The sequence below is a fragment of the Anarhichas minor genome, unplaced genomic scaffold, assembly GCF_050575085.1.
Source record: "Anarhichas minor isolate MPS153535 unplaced genomic scaffold, ASM5057508v1 ptg000045l, whole genome shotgun sequence".
Lineage (NCBI taxonomy): Eukaryota > Metazoa > Chordata > Actinopteri > Perciformes > Anarhichadidae > Anarhichas > Anarhichas minor.
In genome coordinates, this window is record NW_027466491.1 from 10,010,909 (window position 1) to 10,029,102 (window position 18,194).

The 18,194-nt window shown below is 40.6% G+C and overlaps 1 protein-coding gene across 3 annotated transcripts; it reads left to right on the top strand.

The window, feature by feature from the left end:
• Positions 1–1,079: 1,079 nt before the first annotated feature.
• On the top strand, positions 1,080–10,200 carry rab3ip (RAB3A interacting protein (rabin3)). 3 transcript variants are annotated; one of them, XM_076111533.1, is made up of 14 exons: positions 1,080–1,234; positions 3,801–3,907; positions 4,292–4,408; positions 4,602–4,768; positions 4,865–5,036; positions 5,418–5,513; positions 6,512–6,589; positions 6,743–6,952; positions 7,049–7,177; positions 7,336–7,448; positions 7,563–7,586; positions 7,865–7,964; positions 8,094–8,163; positions 8,298–10,200. In XM_076111533.1, exons 3-14 carry the CDS (start codon positions 4,319–4,321, stop codon positions 8,378–8,380), a joined length of 1,332 nt encoding a protein of 443 aa, XP_075967648.1. In that variant the 5' UTR covers positions 1,080–1,234; positions 3,801–3,907; positions 4,292–4,318; the 3' UTR covers positions 8,381–10,200. The 3 variants fall into 3 exon arrangements, with proteins under 3 accessions (XP_075967648.1, XP_075967649.1, XP_075967650.1); XM_076111534.1 differs by lacking the exon at positions 7,563–7,586; XM_076111535.1 differs by lacking the exon at positions 5,418–5,513.
• The last annotated feature ends 7,994 nt before the right edge of the window (positions 10,201–18,194 follow it).

Here is an 18,194-nt window from a genome sequence, read left to right on the forward strand (position 1 = left end):
CGTGTGTGTGTGTTTTCATTCAGGTGTGTGAACAAGTGTTGGGAGTTGACTGCAGTGACACAGTGGAAAGTTATCTCACACATCCACCTCAGAGTTTCACTAGGATGTGTTCAGGAGCAGTGGGACATTAAAGCGTCACCATGTTTTGCTCTTTTTATTGGAATCGAGGAGATTTTTTTTTTCTTTCCACAACACTGGTTGTCATTCTGTTGCATACAAGTACTTTTACTTTTGATACTTTGAGTATATTTTGCTGAAAATACTTCTGTAGTAAAATAGTTATAGGTAAGTATTTTTACATTTAGGTATTGCTATTTTATTACAGGATCTGAATACTTCTTCCAGCAACGATTAAGTCACAAGAAAATTGTTTAATCAGCAAAATAACATCTTCAGTTTAATAAAGAAAAGAAAATCTGATAACAAAGACAAGTTATCTTGAGATAAAGCACACGTACAATAAATATAATACATATATGTAGAGTACAAAGAATGTACTTAATTACCTGATAATGAATTAAAAACTCATTGTGACTGAGGTGACTTCACTCTCGTGATTTGTTTGTTTGGAGCGCCCCCTGCTGGCTGCAGCCTGGCCGCTCACTCCTTCACACTGAGTTCAGGTTGTGGTGAATTCTATAGTAAAACATATGGATACGAGATCTTTTTAAGGTCGTTTTGAGTCTCTTTCTGGTCATGTCGAGTCTCTTTCTGGTCGTTTTACTAATATTGATCCCAGCGCAATTTCCACAGAACCAATAACCACTCCTGAAGAGAACTATGTGGAAAGACATGTTTAAGTTGTTAATGAGTAACAATTGATACGGAATCTGTTATCTTGAGAGGTGAGCTCATATCTGACCATAAAACACAGATAATCCAGCTATCCTTTCAGGAAATTATATGGAAAATTACAAACAAATTTAGCTTTATTATGACTCTATTATAGTATTATATTATTATTTTTATTATTATTACTGTTTTATTAGTATTCCTTATTTATAATACTTGTTTTGATACATTTATTTTATATCCCACGCATAAAAAATAACCCGATGACGATGTTCTGGTTTCCCAGTCGTCCCTAAACGCACCACAGTCCGTTGGAGTAACCTGCTCCGGTCTGCGTCAACAACCGCTCCGGTGCGCCCGTTTGTTTGTCCGGTTGCATCTTACACGTTACCGGGGAGCAAGACCCACACCGGACCGGTTGCTGTAACCTCACAGGCGTCCGGTGAGTCCGCACCTATGACGTGTTTAAATATAACGTGTTAGTGTTGCTAATGTCCTTAGACGGCTCTGTGTCCGATAATAGGCGCATTGAAGCTAGCTTAATTTAGCTACATGCAAATGCACCATTAGCGTAAATTCAATGCGCCCATTATCGGACACAGTGCCGTCTGTCGCACTATTTCTCCCAACCAAGCCACCACACACTCGTCTTTAGCATATTTTCTGTTATTAAAGTCAGATTAATTTACAATACATGCCTTTTTTTCACCCGAGTCATATTAGTGGAATTAGCTAGCCGTGTGGCCAAGTGTTTGAGCGTTGTCCGATAATGGAAGCGAGGGCTTTGATAACATTATTAGCTAATCTGATGCTAATGCTTCGTTAGCTCGACATAGCAATGCAACCGACGCTCTCACACACACACACACACACACACACACACACACAGTGAAGATGTTTCATGCATCTTTCATGCGTGCAGTCTCCGATGACACACGTTAGCTTTTTTATTTATTTTTGCCGCCGTCTCCCCGTGTTAAAGTAGCATGTTTAGCCCGCTTGCTAGCATATAATACATGCTAGCTAGCCGTCACTGCTAGCCCAATGCTAGCCGTCACTGCGACCTGAAACAGGTGCTTTAAGACGCAGCCTTTTGAGTCATATGTATGGAAGCCCATTTCGGGCAGCAAAACAAATTTAAATAATTAGTTGTTTTTTTTGCTGTCGGAAAAAAGTAAAAAAAAGTAATAATAAAAAAACATTATTATTTATATTATTTTTGTAAATAAAAAATATATATTTGTAATGTTAATTTCTTTATTTTTTTTGGGTGATTTTTATTTATTTATTGCTGGCATAAATGGGCTTCCATACATATGAGCAATTCAACTCGAGGTTAAACTTCAGCTCGTTAGCACGCTGATAACATTATTACCCGGCTTCCTCCACGTGAATGAACAGAGAAGCTGTGTGTCTCATTAAACTCAGTTATACTGTTTGTTGCACACGTTTTGCACACTGTTTTGCCAAAATACACATTTAGTGTGTTTTTATAACCTGCATTTGTAAAAATGCAAGTTATATCTTTCTCCATTGCTCCATCACTGCATCGTGAGACCCCAAAAGCAATTTAATAAATCAACAATGCAGCTCAAATATAAGAAAAATAAATAAATAACAAATAAATTCATTGATCCTCATTACAGATGATGTAAACATGTAAACATATACAACAGTAGAAATGTGTATTTATTAAGGAAGCGACTAGTAGTGGAAAGTCCCCAAAGTACATTTACCAAAGTACCGAATAAAGTACAAGTACCTCAAAATTGTACTTGGGTATTTCCATTTTATGCTACTTTATACTTCTACTCCTCTACTGTTGTACTTTTTACTTTAACTACATTTATTTGATAAGTTTGCAGTTTTTATGATATATTTAAATTATACATTAAGTGATAAATGATGATGTAATATGACAGATTAAACCCCCCAGCAGTGTATAAAATAATCAAAATAAACAATATAAAATCATTTATAATAAATACAAATAATATTTATAATAAATAAAAACAAATACTTTCATGATTATTGGTGTGTGTTTTTTTTTTACTAGTTGATGATTTATTATCTATAATAACTGCGTTGTTAACCCTTTAAACTTACGGGTTGAGCCTTTACCACAGTAACCGGATCATTACCCAGAATCCCTCATCGGGTCGGGTTACCGGGCAGAGGGGCCGAGAGGAGGGATTGGTTGGTTTGAGGCGGGTTAGGGTTTCACCTGTGTGTGTGTGTGTGTGTGTGTGTGTGTGTCCTCTCACTGTCCATCGTCATGTGTAACACATCCTGGACATTGCTGTTCTGCTGTGCCAACTCACAAAGTCTCAGATTGTCCTTGAACGCACCAGAGAAACGATGATGCCACTAAATGTTAATTGTGAGGAATTAATCTCAAACCATCATCAGGTTATGAAGATATTTATTAAACTCTTTCATGACAGAAGAAGGTGTGACTGTGACATACTGATACTGATGTTAAACAAGCAACACAAACATGTTCTCCAGCTGGACTTTAAATACACTCAGTGACTCACACACTTTATTTGTCTTATATATATATATATATATATATATATATATATATATATATATATATATATATATATATATATATATATATATATATATATATATATATATATATATATATATATGCTCAGTGGGGGACACACCTACTTAACACACACAGACTTAATACACACACGCACACACTTAATACATATAAACAGACACACGCTTCACACACTTAATACACACACACACACACATCCAGGATGTATTACACATGATGATGGCCAGTGAGAGGACACACACACACACACTTAATACACAGACACACACACCATGCTGAGCAGGTGAGACCGGTGTGCTGACGAAGGTAAAAACAAAAGGTAGGACAACCAGGAACAAGGTGTCATAGAGATTATGTCAAGAACATCGTGATGAAGATGAAGGAGGATCTCTGGTATGACAATAGTCTCTCTCTCTCTCTCTCTCTCTCTCAGGTTAAGGACAGTCTCTACCTGTCTGTGTGTTTGCTGAGTCACTCGTTCACCTGCAGTTCTTCCTGTCTGTCTGAGAGCCTCCATCGATCCTCCACAGCATCACTATGGTACAACTCACACCTCCACACTTAACATCATCACTGATCTCAGCTTTCACCGACTGCTGATGCTGCTTCTAATATACACTGTATGTGTTGATGGATTACACGCATTCTCTCAACTGACCAGCAGGGGGCGACTCCTCTGGTTGTATAGAAGTCTATGAGAAAATGACTCTACTTCTCTCTTGATTTATTACCTCAGTAAACATTGTAAACATGAGTTTATGGTCTCAGTCTCTAGTTTCAAGTCTTCTTCAATACAGCATGATGTTCATTTAGTACATTATGGTCCATTTAAATAATAATAGATAAACACTTTACAGCATCACTAACTGTGTGTGTGTGTGTGTGTGTGTGTGTGTGTGTGTGCGTGTGTGTGTGTGTCTGCAGAATGTATGATGTCTGAGAGCAGCTGCTATGGCCTGCAGCAGCGGTCAGAGCAAAGCAGAAAATCTGGAGGGGTTCCATGAGGTGAACTTGGCCTCACCCACCACACCGGACCTTCAGGTAGGTCCACTTAGCTAGACAGCATATTTTGGGATGTCAACAGGCTTGATTGACAGGACCTGGACCCTGTTTCACAAAGCGAGACGAGCGTGTTCTCCGTCTTTGGGCTGAACTCGAAGCTGCCTCACACACTTAAGATTCATATAAAGGTGATTAATCCGACATTTGTTTCCCTTCTGCGTCGTTCCTGCAGAACCAAGCGGAGCAACGCACCCCCGCCCGTCACAGCGCCCCGCCCACCTCGCTCTACCGCACCCACTCTCTGGGAGCGCCCCCCGCTGGCCGTCCCACCTCCCTGCGGGCCGACCAGCTCCCCACGCAGCCGGTTTACTCCACGCCACGGCAGAGCCACAATGGAAGGTAAAGAAAACACCCAAACAGATCTGTGGTGGTTAAGTGATTAACCAAAAATGAAACGTCAAGAAGGCCTTCGTAATGGTCCCCTTGTCCTGCCAGTGTGCCCGGCCAGGAGGCGGAGTCCGCCGAGGGCAGCTTCCTGTCTGCAGAGGAAGGGGAGGAGTGCAGCGCGTTGAGCGACAGCCTGTCACGGCTGCGCAGCCCGTCGGTGATGGAGGTCCGAGAGAAAGGAAACGAGAGGCTGAAGGAGGAGCTGGCCAAGGCCCAGAGGGTAGGACACACACACACACACACACACACACACTAAATCAAGTGCGAGCGTGTGTGTGTAGGACTTCACTTCATCTCTCCACACTCTCATATTTTTAATTTTGAAATGCATTTATTTTGTTTTTGTATATTTGTTTTAAAAAGGGGTCCTCAAACATATTTCACAAATTTTAATTTTCTTCATCTTTGTTTGTTGCCATGCTATGATTTCACCTTCATGTGTTTTCATTTGGCGGTTGTATTTTTTGTGTTGTTTTCTGTTTGTTTGTGTGTGTGTGTGTGTGTGTGTGTGTGTGTGTGTGTGTGTGTGTGTGTGTGTGTGTGTGTGTGTGTGTGTGTGTGTGTGTGTGTGTGTGTGTGTGTGTGTGTGTGTGTGTGGAAGGAGCTGCTGTTGAAGGATGAGGAGTGTGAGAGGTTGTCTAAAGTCAGAGACCAGCTCGGACAGGAGCTGGAGGAGCTCACCGCCAGTCTCTTCCAGGTCGGTCATCCCTCTCCTCCTCCTCCGTCCGTCTGTCCGTCTCCTCTGCTTCCCGTTTCCTGTTTCCTTCCTGAGGCAGCGGCCAGACTGAAACCGGACAAAAAAACTAAATATATGAAGACGATTCTCATGGGATTGGTTGCTCTGTATTCTTCGGCAGCAGAGATGTGAAACGGAGGTGTTGTGAGGTTTACGACGTCTCAGGTTGTTTTTCTTCATCCTCCATCAAGAGATTAAAATAGAAACGACTACGAGAGAGAAAGCTTTGTTTCAGCTCTCCGTACGTTTGTTAATGAATCACTAGAAAGAGTTTAAAAGGTTTAAAAAGGATCAAAATCGATGCAGTTGAGATATTTTCTTTTTCTTATTCCGCACGTTCTTTTTCCTGGAGCCTACATTACCCACAATGCAACGTGACCACACACCAGTCCAGTGAGATATTCAGGTGTGTTAAGCTCGTTAGTAGCAAACTTGTAGTCTTCAGAACCAACCGACTCAAGTGAGGACGTTTATGAGACTTCACAAAACGCTGTTAGCACGTTAGCTGTTAGCACGTTAGCTGCTATCTTGGGCTCTGACCCAGGTTCTAACTGTATATGGGAGAATTTGATGGCGTTACTTTGCGCTCTAAGATATTGCGGCTGGCCGGCTGGCCTTCACATGTTTTTTCCTTTTCTTCTTGTCGTTCCTCCTCCTCGTTCTTTGGCCTTTTTCTCATAGAAGGTGCTGGGACTCTTATCTGTGTGTGTGTGTGTGTGTGTGTGTGTGTGTGTGTGTGTGTGTGTGTGTGTGTGTGTTTTCTGCAGCCTGTTTACATCTATGCAGCAAAACAGTTAATTTACTTTGTTTTTCTGATATTTATGTTAGTAAATTGTTGCTTTAAACGTCACCGATCTTGTGTAGATGCTGCTTCACTATGAAGTAAATCCCAACACTTACATCGCCAGTGATGAAAATATGGAAAAAATATCAAATCATTTGTGTGTGTTCTTTTACAGGAGGCCCACAAGATGGTCAGAGAAGCAAACGTCAAACAGGCGAACGCTGAAAAACAACTGAAAGAAGCTCTGGGGAAGGTGACGACACGGAACACTCGCTCACTACAAACGTTCATGTCGACCGAGCTCCTGTTTAACGTTAAATAGGACTAAATAGAGGGCGACGGGATCGGGATTTGAGTCAAAGAGTCGTAAAGTAGCAAAAAAACAGTTTTTCCTCCTGCGCTTCAGATCGACGTCCTCCAGGCGGAGGTCCAGGCCCTGAAGACGCTGGTGCTCTCCTCCCCCACCTCCCCGCTGGGCGAGCTCCCCTCTTCGGGAGGAGGCGTGAAGACCCCCTTCAGGAAGGGCCACAGCAGGAACAAGAGCACCTCCTCCGCCATGCTGGGGACGCAGCCCGACCCGTCGGCCACGCAGCCCATCGTACGGGAGTGTCGGGAGGTAGCACCACATAATAACTGCTGTCATGTTGTTCTCTCCGTGGCCTCGATTTCAAGCGTTACTGTGTGACGGTAACCTGTGTTGTCGGACGTGTAGGTGGACAGTCAGCTGTTCAGCGACTTCAAGGCGTGGAAGGAGGAGCCGACGCTCGACCGCGGCTGCTGCTTCCTGGAGAGAGTTTACCGTGAGGACATCTACCCCTGCCTCACCTTCAACAAGTGTGAGGTACGCGACCACAGAGACAAAGATCTAGTGTCGGAAAGGACGTTTTAAAATCAATGAACACATAAATACAACAACCTGACTATAGTTTTTAGACAAACTAGAAAAGTTGTGAACCTGTCCTTTAAAGCCGTCCTTCATCGTCTTCTCCCTTCCCTCAGCTCGGATCGGCCATCTTGGAAGCCGTGGAGCAGAACACGCTCAGTGTGGAGCCGGTCGGCTTCCAGCCGCTGCCTGTGGTCAAAGCCTCGGCGGTGGAGTGTGGAGGACCAAAGTGAGCCTGCGCACACACACACACACACATAAATGTAAAAACTCTTCCTCCTCTTCATCGAGCTCTCACTCTTTCATCGTCATCTCTCCATCTTCCCTCAATTTCCTCCTCTAGTGGGCGAAAGGACGAGCTCGTCACGTGAGTCTGACTCTCTCTCTCTCATCAGCACCTTTGAATCTCTCCTCAGTTGCTCCTCCTAACAAACACCTTCTGACTCATAAACATCCTTCTGTTCGGGTTTATCACAGCGATCCCAATGAGACAAACCTTTAATGAAGTTTAACAGCCGTCCCTCTCTCTTTACTTCCTTTCCTTGCTTCCTCCGAGTCCCAGTTTTTGTTCAGTTCTTCCTCACGTTGACATCAAAACCCACAAATAACTCCGTGTCTTTGTCTCTTTGTGTCTCTCTCTGATAGGAAATGTGCGCTGAGCGGTCAGACCAAAACCTGTAAGCACAGAATCAAGTTTGGAGACTCGTCCAACTATTACTACGTGTCTCCGTACTGTCGATATAAAGTGAGTACCGACTCAAACACAAACAGGGTTTCCTATAACAAAAAAGAACATCTTCAGAAGTTTGTTCTCAGTTCTGTTCGACTCAAAGACGTTGGGACGGTGTTTCTGTCTCTTTGTCTTTTCTCTTAGATCACAGCAGTGTGCAATTTCTTCACCTACATTCGCTACATCTACCAAGGGCTGGTCAAACAGCAGGATGGTGAGACACACACACACACACAGGAAACAGAGTAGCAGAAAATGGAAATACTGGAGTACTCCAGTAAATGAACTTGGTTAGTTAACTGAAGAAACCATGTGACCCGGTGGTGTTGCTCTCTGCTGTGTTTGCAGCGGAGCAGATGTTCTGGGAGGTGATGCAGCTCCGCAGGGAAATGTCCTTCGCCAAGCTCGGCTACTACAAAGACCAGCTGTGACCGACGGACGGCCCCGCCCTCCAATCACAGCAGACCACGCCCCGGAAGCCCCGCCCTCACCCTCCCCCTCCCCCTGGTCCCTCCTCCCGACGTTTGGTTGTTTTCAACGACCACGATAAAAGACTGTGACGTCAGTGGTCTGTTGTCTTTGGTGGGTTTCTGTCCAAAATATGATATTTACTTTATGTACATGTAACACTCCAATATATGAAGACAAGTGGCATGAAAAGAGGAGTTAAACGTTTAAATATGTCTGCATTTCAACCCGTCTGAGGAGCTTTCAGCTTTTTTAAAATTTCTTTCCCTCTGAAAATAAATATACAAAAACATTCAATCGTTAAATCAGAGTTTAACAGTTTGACAAAAATAAGTTGTTCAGATTCCTCAATCACAAATAAAGACAAGTTCTGGACACAAGATGGAGAATTGGAGAATATAAATACAGGTCGTAGTGGCAAGATCATAAAATCATAAATACACAAAATGTACAAGTATGAGTCAAAATCTGATGAGAAATAAATTAAAAATCGAGAATAAAGTTGTAATTTTACAAGAAAATGTATTTCAAGAGTTAAGTCGATTTTTGAAGGATTAAATATTAATGTATTATTACAATTATAAATATAAGAATATAAATGATTAAATAAATAAATGACTCAAATTTTGTTTTTTAATAATTACAAATTTAATTTAATTTGCAACTTTATACTCGTACGTCTACGATCTATCTCTCGAACTAAAACTTTATTTTCAAGATTTTATTTTATTGTGAAATTTCTACTTTACCTCGATAAATACTGACGCTTGAAATCATCAATTTATTTTCAAATAGACTTTTTCTCTGAAATTCACTGGAAATTACAATTTTATTTCCACAACACTAATTGAACAACCTGAACTAGTTCGAGTTGAATATTGTTTGCTAACAGTGGAACGGCTGCTCCGTTTATGTGTTATTATCTGTATTCAAGTTTTAAAACTCGAAGCTGAATCTCAAACATATTACAATAAAATGATGACCAAACAATCACTTCTGGTGAAACCAAGTATAAGCTTTTATTTAATTTATGTTGAAGGCAGTGTGTGAAATGTAAAGAAGTTTGATGCAAAGATAATCAGCAGATCACGAGTACAAACGTTACTGTAAAACCCCGTTCAGGCCGGATCCATGTCTCCAAGGGAGGCGGGGGGGGGTTAACATTAGCGGGTCATGACTTTATAATTACAAACATCAAACGTCTCAGTCATAGACCAAATCCTAAATATCTCAAACCTGAGTTCAGTTACAAACGAGCACACGGTGGATGTCTCCCCTCCTCCCTCTGTGGAGTCAGTCCCGTCTGAACGGAGCTTAAACAAATGTATTTTCAACATTGTAAAGTTTGTCTCTGTATGAAGTAAAACAGTATTTATAATTCCTTTAAGAGTTATGTTGTTGTCGGGGTTTTGATGAAGGAGACTTAAAGTCAAAAATAAAAACACTACATTTACATTTTCTGCTGTTAAACACGACATCTTTTAGACACTTTGACTAAATATATTTGCGGGGGGGGGGCTCCTGGTGTTTTTCAGCCTGCTGTATTTAATCAATCAGGACATGTGTAGATAGTTCGCTGTGTGGGGATGTTGAGTGTGTTTGTATGCCTGGTGTTGTCTAAACTTTATATATATATGTTAATTTAAACCTGATTCTCTCTCTCTCTCTCTCTCGCTCTCTCTCTCTCTCTCTCTCTTATTCAAAGTCAATGTCACTCTCCCGGTTTGGTTTAGTGCCTTTTCTCTCAGACACTCTGAAATAAAAACAGTAATACCTCTGGAAACCTGCTGCTGTCTGTTTACCCCCCCCCCCCCCCCCCCCCCCACACACACACACACACACACACGCTGTAACGAGACGAGGTCAGAGGTCGAGTGCACTACAGGTCAGGTGAGATGTACACTACAGGTGAAGTTTCAGCTGTGGACAAAAAATAGATAATTGATAGTGATTCAAGTGGTTAAAGAGATGCTTCCGACATTCTAAACTATGACATACTGACAAGCTATACCAAGAGGGTTTTTTCAACATATACTATGACTTATTACGTTTTTTCTACATACGACTTTTGACCAATTTGGAGAAACCAACAGGAGTGCCAGCTTTTTTATGACACACTATACTATGAATTTTTAGACATTTTAGACATACTGTTATGACATCTTACGACATATACTACGACTTTTTTGAAATACGATACTACGACTTTTTTCGACATGCTATACAACTTTTTTCGACATGCTATACTACGACTTTTTCCGACATGCAATACTACGACTTTTTTCGACATGCTATACTACGACTTTTTTAGACATGCTATACTACGACTTTTTCCGACATGCTATACTACGACTTTTTTCGACATGCTATACTACGACTTTTTTCGACATGCTATACTACGACTTTTTCCGACATGCTATACTACGACTTTTTTCGACATGCTATACTACGACTTTTTTCGACATGCTATACTACGACTTTTTCCGACATGCAATACTACGACTTTTTTCGACATGCTATACTACGACTTTTTTCGACATGCTATACTACGACTTTTTTCGACATGCTATACTATGACGTCTTTGACTTTTTTGTACACATACATTTACTTTTTTGGACACTAGCATGACATTTTTCGAGATACTATATAATGAAATTTCTTTGGAATTCACTGCACTGCAGACACTTAAACATACATCTTGACAGACTTTCCAGAATGAAACATTTATGCCGTATACTATGAATTTCTATGATTTTATGGCATACAATACTGTAATTTGTTATGCTATTTTTATGACACCACAGTATAAAGTCCTAATAGCACCCTCTGGAGGCTGCAATGTTAACTACACACCAGTAGATGAAAAACATTCTCATAGAACAAGTTCTGCAGAAAGTGGATGAGCTCGCTGGGTGCGATGGAGAGTGATGGATGAAAATGTTCCATCGCACGTGACCGCGGTGAGCAGCTGAAGTGTTTATCATCATTATCACTATGTAAGGATATTTATACGTTATGGAAACACACCGAGTGTCTGTTGAGAAACCAGCTGAGAGCAGGAACACACGCACACACACACACAGACACACACACACACACACACACACACACAGACACACACACACACAGACACACACACACACACACACACACACACAGACACACACACACACAGAGTCCGTCTGTCCCTTTCAGTTATTTTTAGTCTTAAGTCAACACAGCGCTGAGCTTAATGACTCTACTGAATTCCTTTCTGTTCTATTTTATTTTATCTGTTCAACAGGCTCTACTGGCACGACTTTTTACATGTATAAAATATAAATGTATGGAATAACAATATGACATATATGATGTCAATCTAGCATTTCATCCGCTGCGGTGCACTCTACAACTGGACACGAGTGTCCTTCTCTCTTGCTGTCTTTATGCTTCACTGCATTATATTAAAAAAGGTTCACACGGGAGAGTGAACAGTCTTTATCAGTGAAAATGTTTTTAAAAGGCTAAAAGCCAACAAATACGGCCGTAGATATCTATATCTTTGGGCCTTTTTTGGGACGCTAAATTCCTAAATATATATTGTCGTTTTTCCATAAGCAACAGGGCTTTGTTGCATCTTTTTTGATGAACAGAAGTGACCATATCTGGACTGAGGAGGAGTGACGTAGAGACGCCGTATACGTCTCTGGTAGAGACCTGTCAATCACCGTGTAGCCCCGCCCTAAAGCATCCCCTGCTTTATGGTCTGTTTGACTCTAAATGGACCATAATGTACTAAATGAACATCATGCTGTATTGAAGAAGACTTGAAACTAGAGATTGAGACCATAAACTCATGTTTACAATGTTTACTGAGGTAATAAATCAAGAGAGAAGTAGAGTCATCTTCTCATAGACTTCTATACGGCCTGATCAGACGTTGTCTAAGCATAACAGGGAGACCAGTAGAAGCTGGAGTGAGCAGTTCATGAGGAGGCGTCTTTGTTGAGTCTGCTGCCGAATGAAAAATGGACGTCGGACTTCAACTTGTTTCTGTTCCGTAAAGCATTCTGTTTATTTATACATAACTTTCATAAACTATTATATTAAAGACGTTCTTCTTCTTCACTCCTCAGCTGCACTTATTCCTTCTTTCATCTTCATCATACTTTCACTTTCTTGTCTCTCTTTTCTCACGTCCAATCTTTCCTCCTTCCTTTCCTAATTAGATATAACTGTAACCTGGAGTAACCTCTCCTCTCCTCATTTCCCCTCTCCTTTCCTCCTCTCCTCTCTCATTTCTTTTCCTTTCTTGTTTCCTCCTTCACCCTCATTTCCTCTCCTGTTTCCTCTCTTCTCCTCTCCTTTTCTCCCCTCTCCTCTCTCTCGTCTTCCCTCCAGCTGATCTTCCAAACTTGGTCATGTTCTTCGTTCTGCAGCAAAACACTCCTGAGCTTTAAACAACATCAATCTCTCTCTCTCTCTCTCTCACACACACACACACACAGTCTGCTCTGGTCTCTACTCCGTTTCTATTTTAGCTCGACTCTCTCAGACGACAGTCATGGCTCGCTGGAGGAGTTACTTACGAGGACTCGCCATCTGTGTCACTGTGCTGCTTCTGGTAAGCTAACCGCTAACCGCTAACTGCATGTTAGTGTTTGGTTATGAACGATGACGTGTGATGATGACGAGTGGTTTGGAGTTTGATCGGAAAAGGAAAATAAATTTAGTTCTTAAAAAAAAATTTTATATTTACTTTACATGTTAATTATTTAACTTTCTATTGCCATGGATTCATAGTATTAATAGTATTTGTATGTAACAGCATTCAACTGAGCTGCTCGGTTTATCAGATGTATCAAATACAGTCTCTAATCGTCCATTTTTAAGTGAAATCTTCACGTGTTGATTGTCTAAATCCAATAATATGATTTTATTTTTCTTTCTCTGAAGCTGTTTCTTAAACTGGGTTTTCTTTCATGTTTCTGGACTTTATTGTCTAAATAGTTTCTTTAAACGCTCTAAAATAACTTTTGGGGCTCCTCAAGGATCGGGTTCAGGGCCCCGTTAGATGATGTGATGATGCTACACTGATGATGCACCGCTTTATGTGACTGTGATGATGCTACACTGATGATGCACCGCTTTATGTGACTGTGTCTGATAACTCACACTGACTGACTGAGAATGTTTTTAGATGCTTTTTTAAATATTTGTGCAGAAAGTTATGCAATCTTCAAACCTAGCTCTTTATCTTTGCTTGTAAATAAAATGTTTTGTGGTAATTACTTTATTTAAGATGTTTCATCGTTTTCAATATTTCTCTTGTATCATTTCTATATTATATTTCCCCTGTAAAGCACCTACAATTGCAGTCATTTCTTTTCACAATAATAATAAAATATTCAAAATGAAATATTATTAAAAACTTCTAATATGTTTCATCTTAGTAACACAGAAATACTTAAAGTATTCTATTGTGGTGTGGCTGTTTTTCTGCTTCCTGTTTTGACTCCTGTGTTGTTGATTAGATTAGTATCTAAATATGAACTCCTTCTCTGGGAAAAAGGTTTGAAAAACAGCTTGTTTGTGTTAAATGCTATAGTTTGTTATATATATATATATATATATATATATATATATATATATATATATATATAATTAATTTATATTATTCTATTTATCTCTGAAATTGTTGTGCTATGACGACAAATAACTTGAAACTAAAGTACAGTAGCTGCAAAAACACATTCAGTTCAGATGAGGTCTTGTTGCAAGAAAATGATTCAGTGAGAATATTTAGGAAAGCTGCTGCTGGAGTCTGGAAACGTTAAAGTGAGGAACATTCTGATGTTTCTTCTGTTGACTGTGAGACGGACGGCTGATGAGCGTCTCTCGGGGGAAACACAACAGTTTCACAGGAATGTTGCTGCTGTTAAAGACTTCCTCCTCCCAACAAACACTCAGCTACAGCAGTTTAATCCGACTCCATTACGTCTCTGCAGGTGTCTGGTGTGGTGATGATTGGTGTCGGATTTTCCTCCATCGACGGCAACACACCGGTTGCTGAGGTAACTGTGTGTGTGTGTGTGTGTGTGTGTGTGTGTGTGTTTCACCCCAAAAACCATTAAAGTTTTACTGCAGTGTGCCGCCTGTTGGTCTGTTGTTTGAGCAACCTTTTCCTTCCAAAAACCAGATGCAACATAATTACCTTACTGGAGAAGGGATTAAGCAATTAGGTGATACACTTCATAAATAATAACATATAAAACTAGCATTTTAATGTCTTTCTTAAATTAAACTAGGAGGAAAATCTGACAATGAAATGACTAAAATAGAAAAGAAATAGATCAACATGTGTCCATTACAATGTCATTAAAACATGGCGGTAATAAATGATGTAAATAAATATATATTTGATCTTATATATAATAATAATAATAATATATAATCGGAAACATTCGAGATATAATTGAAATTATAAAGATATGATTTTAAATATATAACACCTGAATCTGTGACTGAACTGTCAGCAGTTGCATTGTGGGTAATGTAGGCCTCAGGTTTTGACAGAGTTGAACAAAGTGCGGAATGAAGAAATCTCTGGTTCTGCTCATAGACAGCATATAAGAAGTGGACGCAGTCATAGCGACGTCACTCAGTGGTTTGTGGACTGATGTTTTGATATTTGGAACGCAGAGGAGTGACCTGTCAATCACAGTGTAGCCCCGCCCTAAAGCATCCCCTGCTTTATGGTCTGTGTGACTCTAAATGGACCATAATGTACTAAATGAACATCATGCTGTATTGAAGAAGACTTGAAACTAGAGATTGAGACCATAAACTCATGTTTACAATGTTTACTGAGGTAATAAATCAAGAGAGAAGTAGAGTCATTTTCTCATAGACTTCTATACAACCAGAGGAGTCGCCCCCTGGTGGACACTAGAGAGAATGCAGCTTTAAGACATGAAGCTTTGACTTCACTTTAAAGAACCGGAGGGTTCGATTTTGATGCTTTTTGTCCTTTTTTGAAACTGTCCATCATAAATCCATGAAACTTAAATAGCACATTTAAGAATGTATTGTCAAATAATAACAATAATAATAATTTAAACTAAAAAGTTAAAGCTTTTGGACATAAAATCTGACAGGGAGAACGCAACTACGACTCCCAGGGTGCATTTCAGTATAAAGCATCCAATTACAGAGCTTTGAATTATTTTCCTATTGTTCCTAAGTGCTTTTGAGTAAAAAATAAGATCTGCATGTTAGCTGAGATTCATTTAGTCTCCCTCTCCCTCCCAGCTGTTTGAGCAGTTGTCCAGCAGCGATGGCTTACTGGTCCTGCAGGTGTTCGGGCCCATCACTGTGGTTCTGTCTGTTCTGGGTATCTGTGCTGCGTCTTTGGACCTCAAACCTCTGCTGATGCTGGTGAGAAACACACACACAGACACACACACACACACACACACAGGGGCGGAGCTAACCTGCCGTTATCTCCTCCAGTTCTCTGCGCTGATATTCGTGGAGTTTGTGGCTGTGATGGTTGTTGCCTCTCCGCTGGTTCAGGTTCAAGCTCAGGTACGTCTACCTGAGTCTGTGTCCCACTTATTACTCTGCAATCCATTCTTTGAAGCCACTGCCGCCCCCTAGAGGAACATTTAAGCATCACACTTCTTCTTCAGAGCACATTTTGTCAACTTGTCTTTGCCTGTGACCGTATTTTTAGCTTCCAAAATCATTATGATCCCAGCTATTAGAGAGTATTCATGTTCATTTGGGTATCATCTACATTTTACATATGAGTAAGCAACCATAAGCAAACAAACTTAATTACAGATGTTCTATTTACACGGATGTTGAAAGCAGATTAGAGGCTGGTTTGTTAAAGACTAAATCTGTCTTTACTGTTGTGTTGCTCTGTGTTCTGCAGATGAGCGGTGCGGTGGACGAGGTGTTCCTGAACGTCACTCCGCTCCACAGAGCAGAGCTTTACATCCAGAATGAACTCAACAAGCTCCAGGCCTCCGTAAGAGACACGAAGGATTGAAACAATAGAATGAATCAGAGCAGAGATCACGACGTAGAGAAACAGGAATGTTTGTCCTGAGCGGTAAAACATGGTTTCAGTTCCTCCTGGTGCTGTTAGCCTAGCCTGTTAGCTCTGTTAAATATGTATAGAAATGTTTTCACTATTTTACTCACTGATCAACTCCTAAAAAACAAACGAAATGCTCTTCATCCATCCTCCATCTCTCTCTCACACAAACTACCAGCAAAGAACTAAATATATCAAAGAATTAGGAAAATTGCCCAAAATACATCCGTTGCATCACGATTATCACAGTTTATCTGTGGATTATTCACTGCTAAAGAAATAAAAGCTTTCAGGATTTAGTTTTGACGAGTCGTCATCCAGTTTCAGATCGCTACATATCTTTGTTTTCATTTAATTTGACATGAAGTTCATCTGTTCACGTCTGTTCCTCAGGACTCGTGCTGTGGTTTGAGGAGTTTTGAGGATTGGGAAAATCAACTTCCTGTCACCTGTTTCTGCACACGTCCCGCCTCCGCCCTGCTGCCCAGGTGAGACAGAAAAACAAGACAGACCCAAAGAGCTTCTGAGCTTCTAGATGAGTTTGTAGACATTTACAAACTACTTGTAGGGACGAGAGAGAAGACGATCCTGAAGATAACACTGTCGCTTTAGATTATAGAGATTATAGAGATTATAGAGATTATAGAGATTATAGAGAGCTTCTCCGCTCTTTGTGTAAGTCTGCGTACCTTTTAGTGCACGTGAGCGTGCACGTGAGCGTGCCCCAGGAGTGGCGCTAACGAAAGAAGACTTTCTGGATTTCTGGGACAATCCTCCGATTAATCCGAGTCTTTGAGATTAGATCTTTTTGAATTTCAAAAAATGATTTCCAGATTTCCAGGAGTTCAACATGTTCTGAGTGTAAAGGAGAGCGTTGAGCTCGTCGACTCTGGAAGAATTTCTGAACATGACGTGAACTGAGAATTTTCTTTTAGAAGTTTTGGACAAACAATGACATCATTTGAGGAAAGACGGACTAATTCATTCTGCGTTTGTGTCTTTGGTCTCGATTGTGTTCAGTAATAATAATAATAATAATATTAATATTAATTCTTCTTCTTCTGTTTGTCTCTCAGTCCTCCGTCCGGTAACGTCAGCTCAGAGGAGCTCTGTGTGATGGTGGGCCGTGAGCCTCCGACCTCACAGGTCTCAGATAAACTGTGGGTTCACTCCGAGGTAGCCAACCACAGGGTCTCATCACTGTCCTCCTCCTTCTTCTTCTTCTTCTACTTCTTTGTTTCTGTCTTCTTCTTTCTGTTAACGTTCCTCTCGTCCATCTTCCCTTTTTGTTTTGTCTTTTTATTTCCTTTCCTGTATTTCCTCATGCTTCCTCTCTACTACCATCACATTAATATTATTATTTATATTACTTACTTCAGATTAAGAACATGTTTTTTCTAATATTGACCTTTGACCTGCAGCCCTGTGGTCCCATCCTGAAGAGCTACCTGAGCTTCCCCATCAAGCTCAGGATAGGAATCATTTCAGCCTTCGCCACCATCACGGTAGAGCATCATAAAGTGTTTCATGTATTAATCTCTGGACTTTATGTCGTTACTTTAAAACTCACGATCGTGGACGAAGGTAACGTAAACAAACGGACGGACAACCCGAGAACACAAAGCTACCGGCCACGACCGATGCATCAAAATCTAAGTTCATAGAAGTCTTTGAATTATTCTGCATAGTTCAT

What these genes read in the sequence shown, in the direction of transcription:
- rab3ip (XM_076111533.1), top strand. Translation starts at nt 4,319, where the DNA reads ATGGCCTGCAGCAGCGGTCAGAGCAAAGCAGAAAATCTGGAGGGGTTC. An exon ending in CCACCACACCGGACCTTCAG is followed by an intron (nt 4,409 to 4,601) that starts GTAGGTCCACTT and finishes TCGTTCCTGCAG; the next exon opens with AACCAAGCGGAGCAACGCAC. An exon ending in CGGCAGAGCCACAATGGAAG is followed by an intron (nt 4,769 to 4,864) that starts GTAAAGAAAACA and finishes TTGTCCTGCCAG; the next exon opens with TGTGCCCGGCCAGGAGGCGG.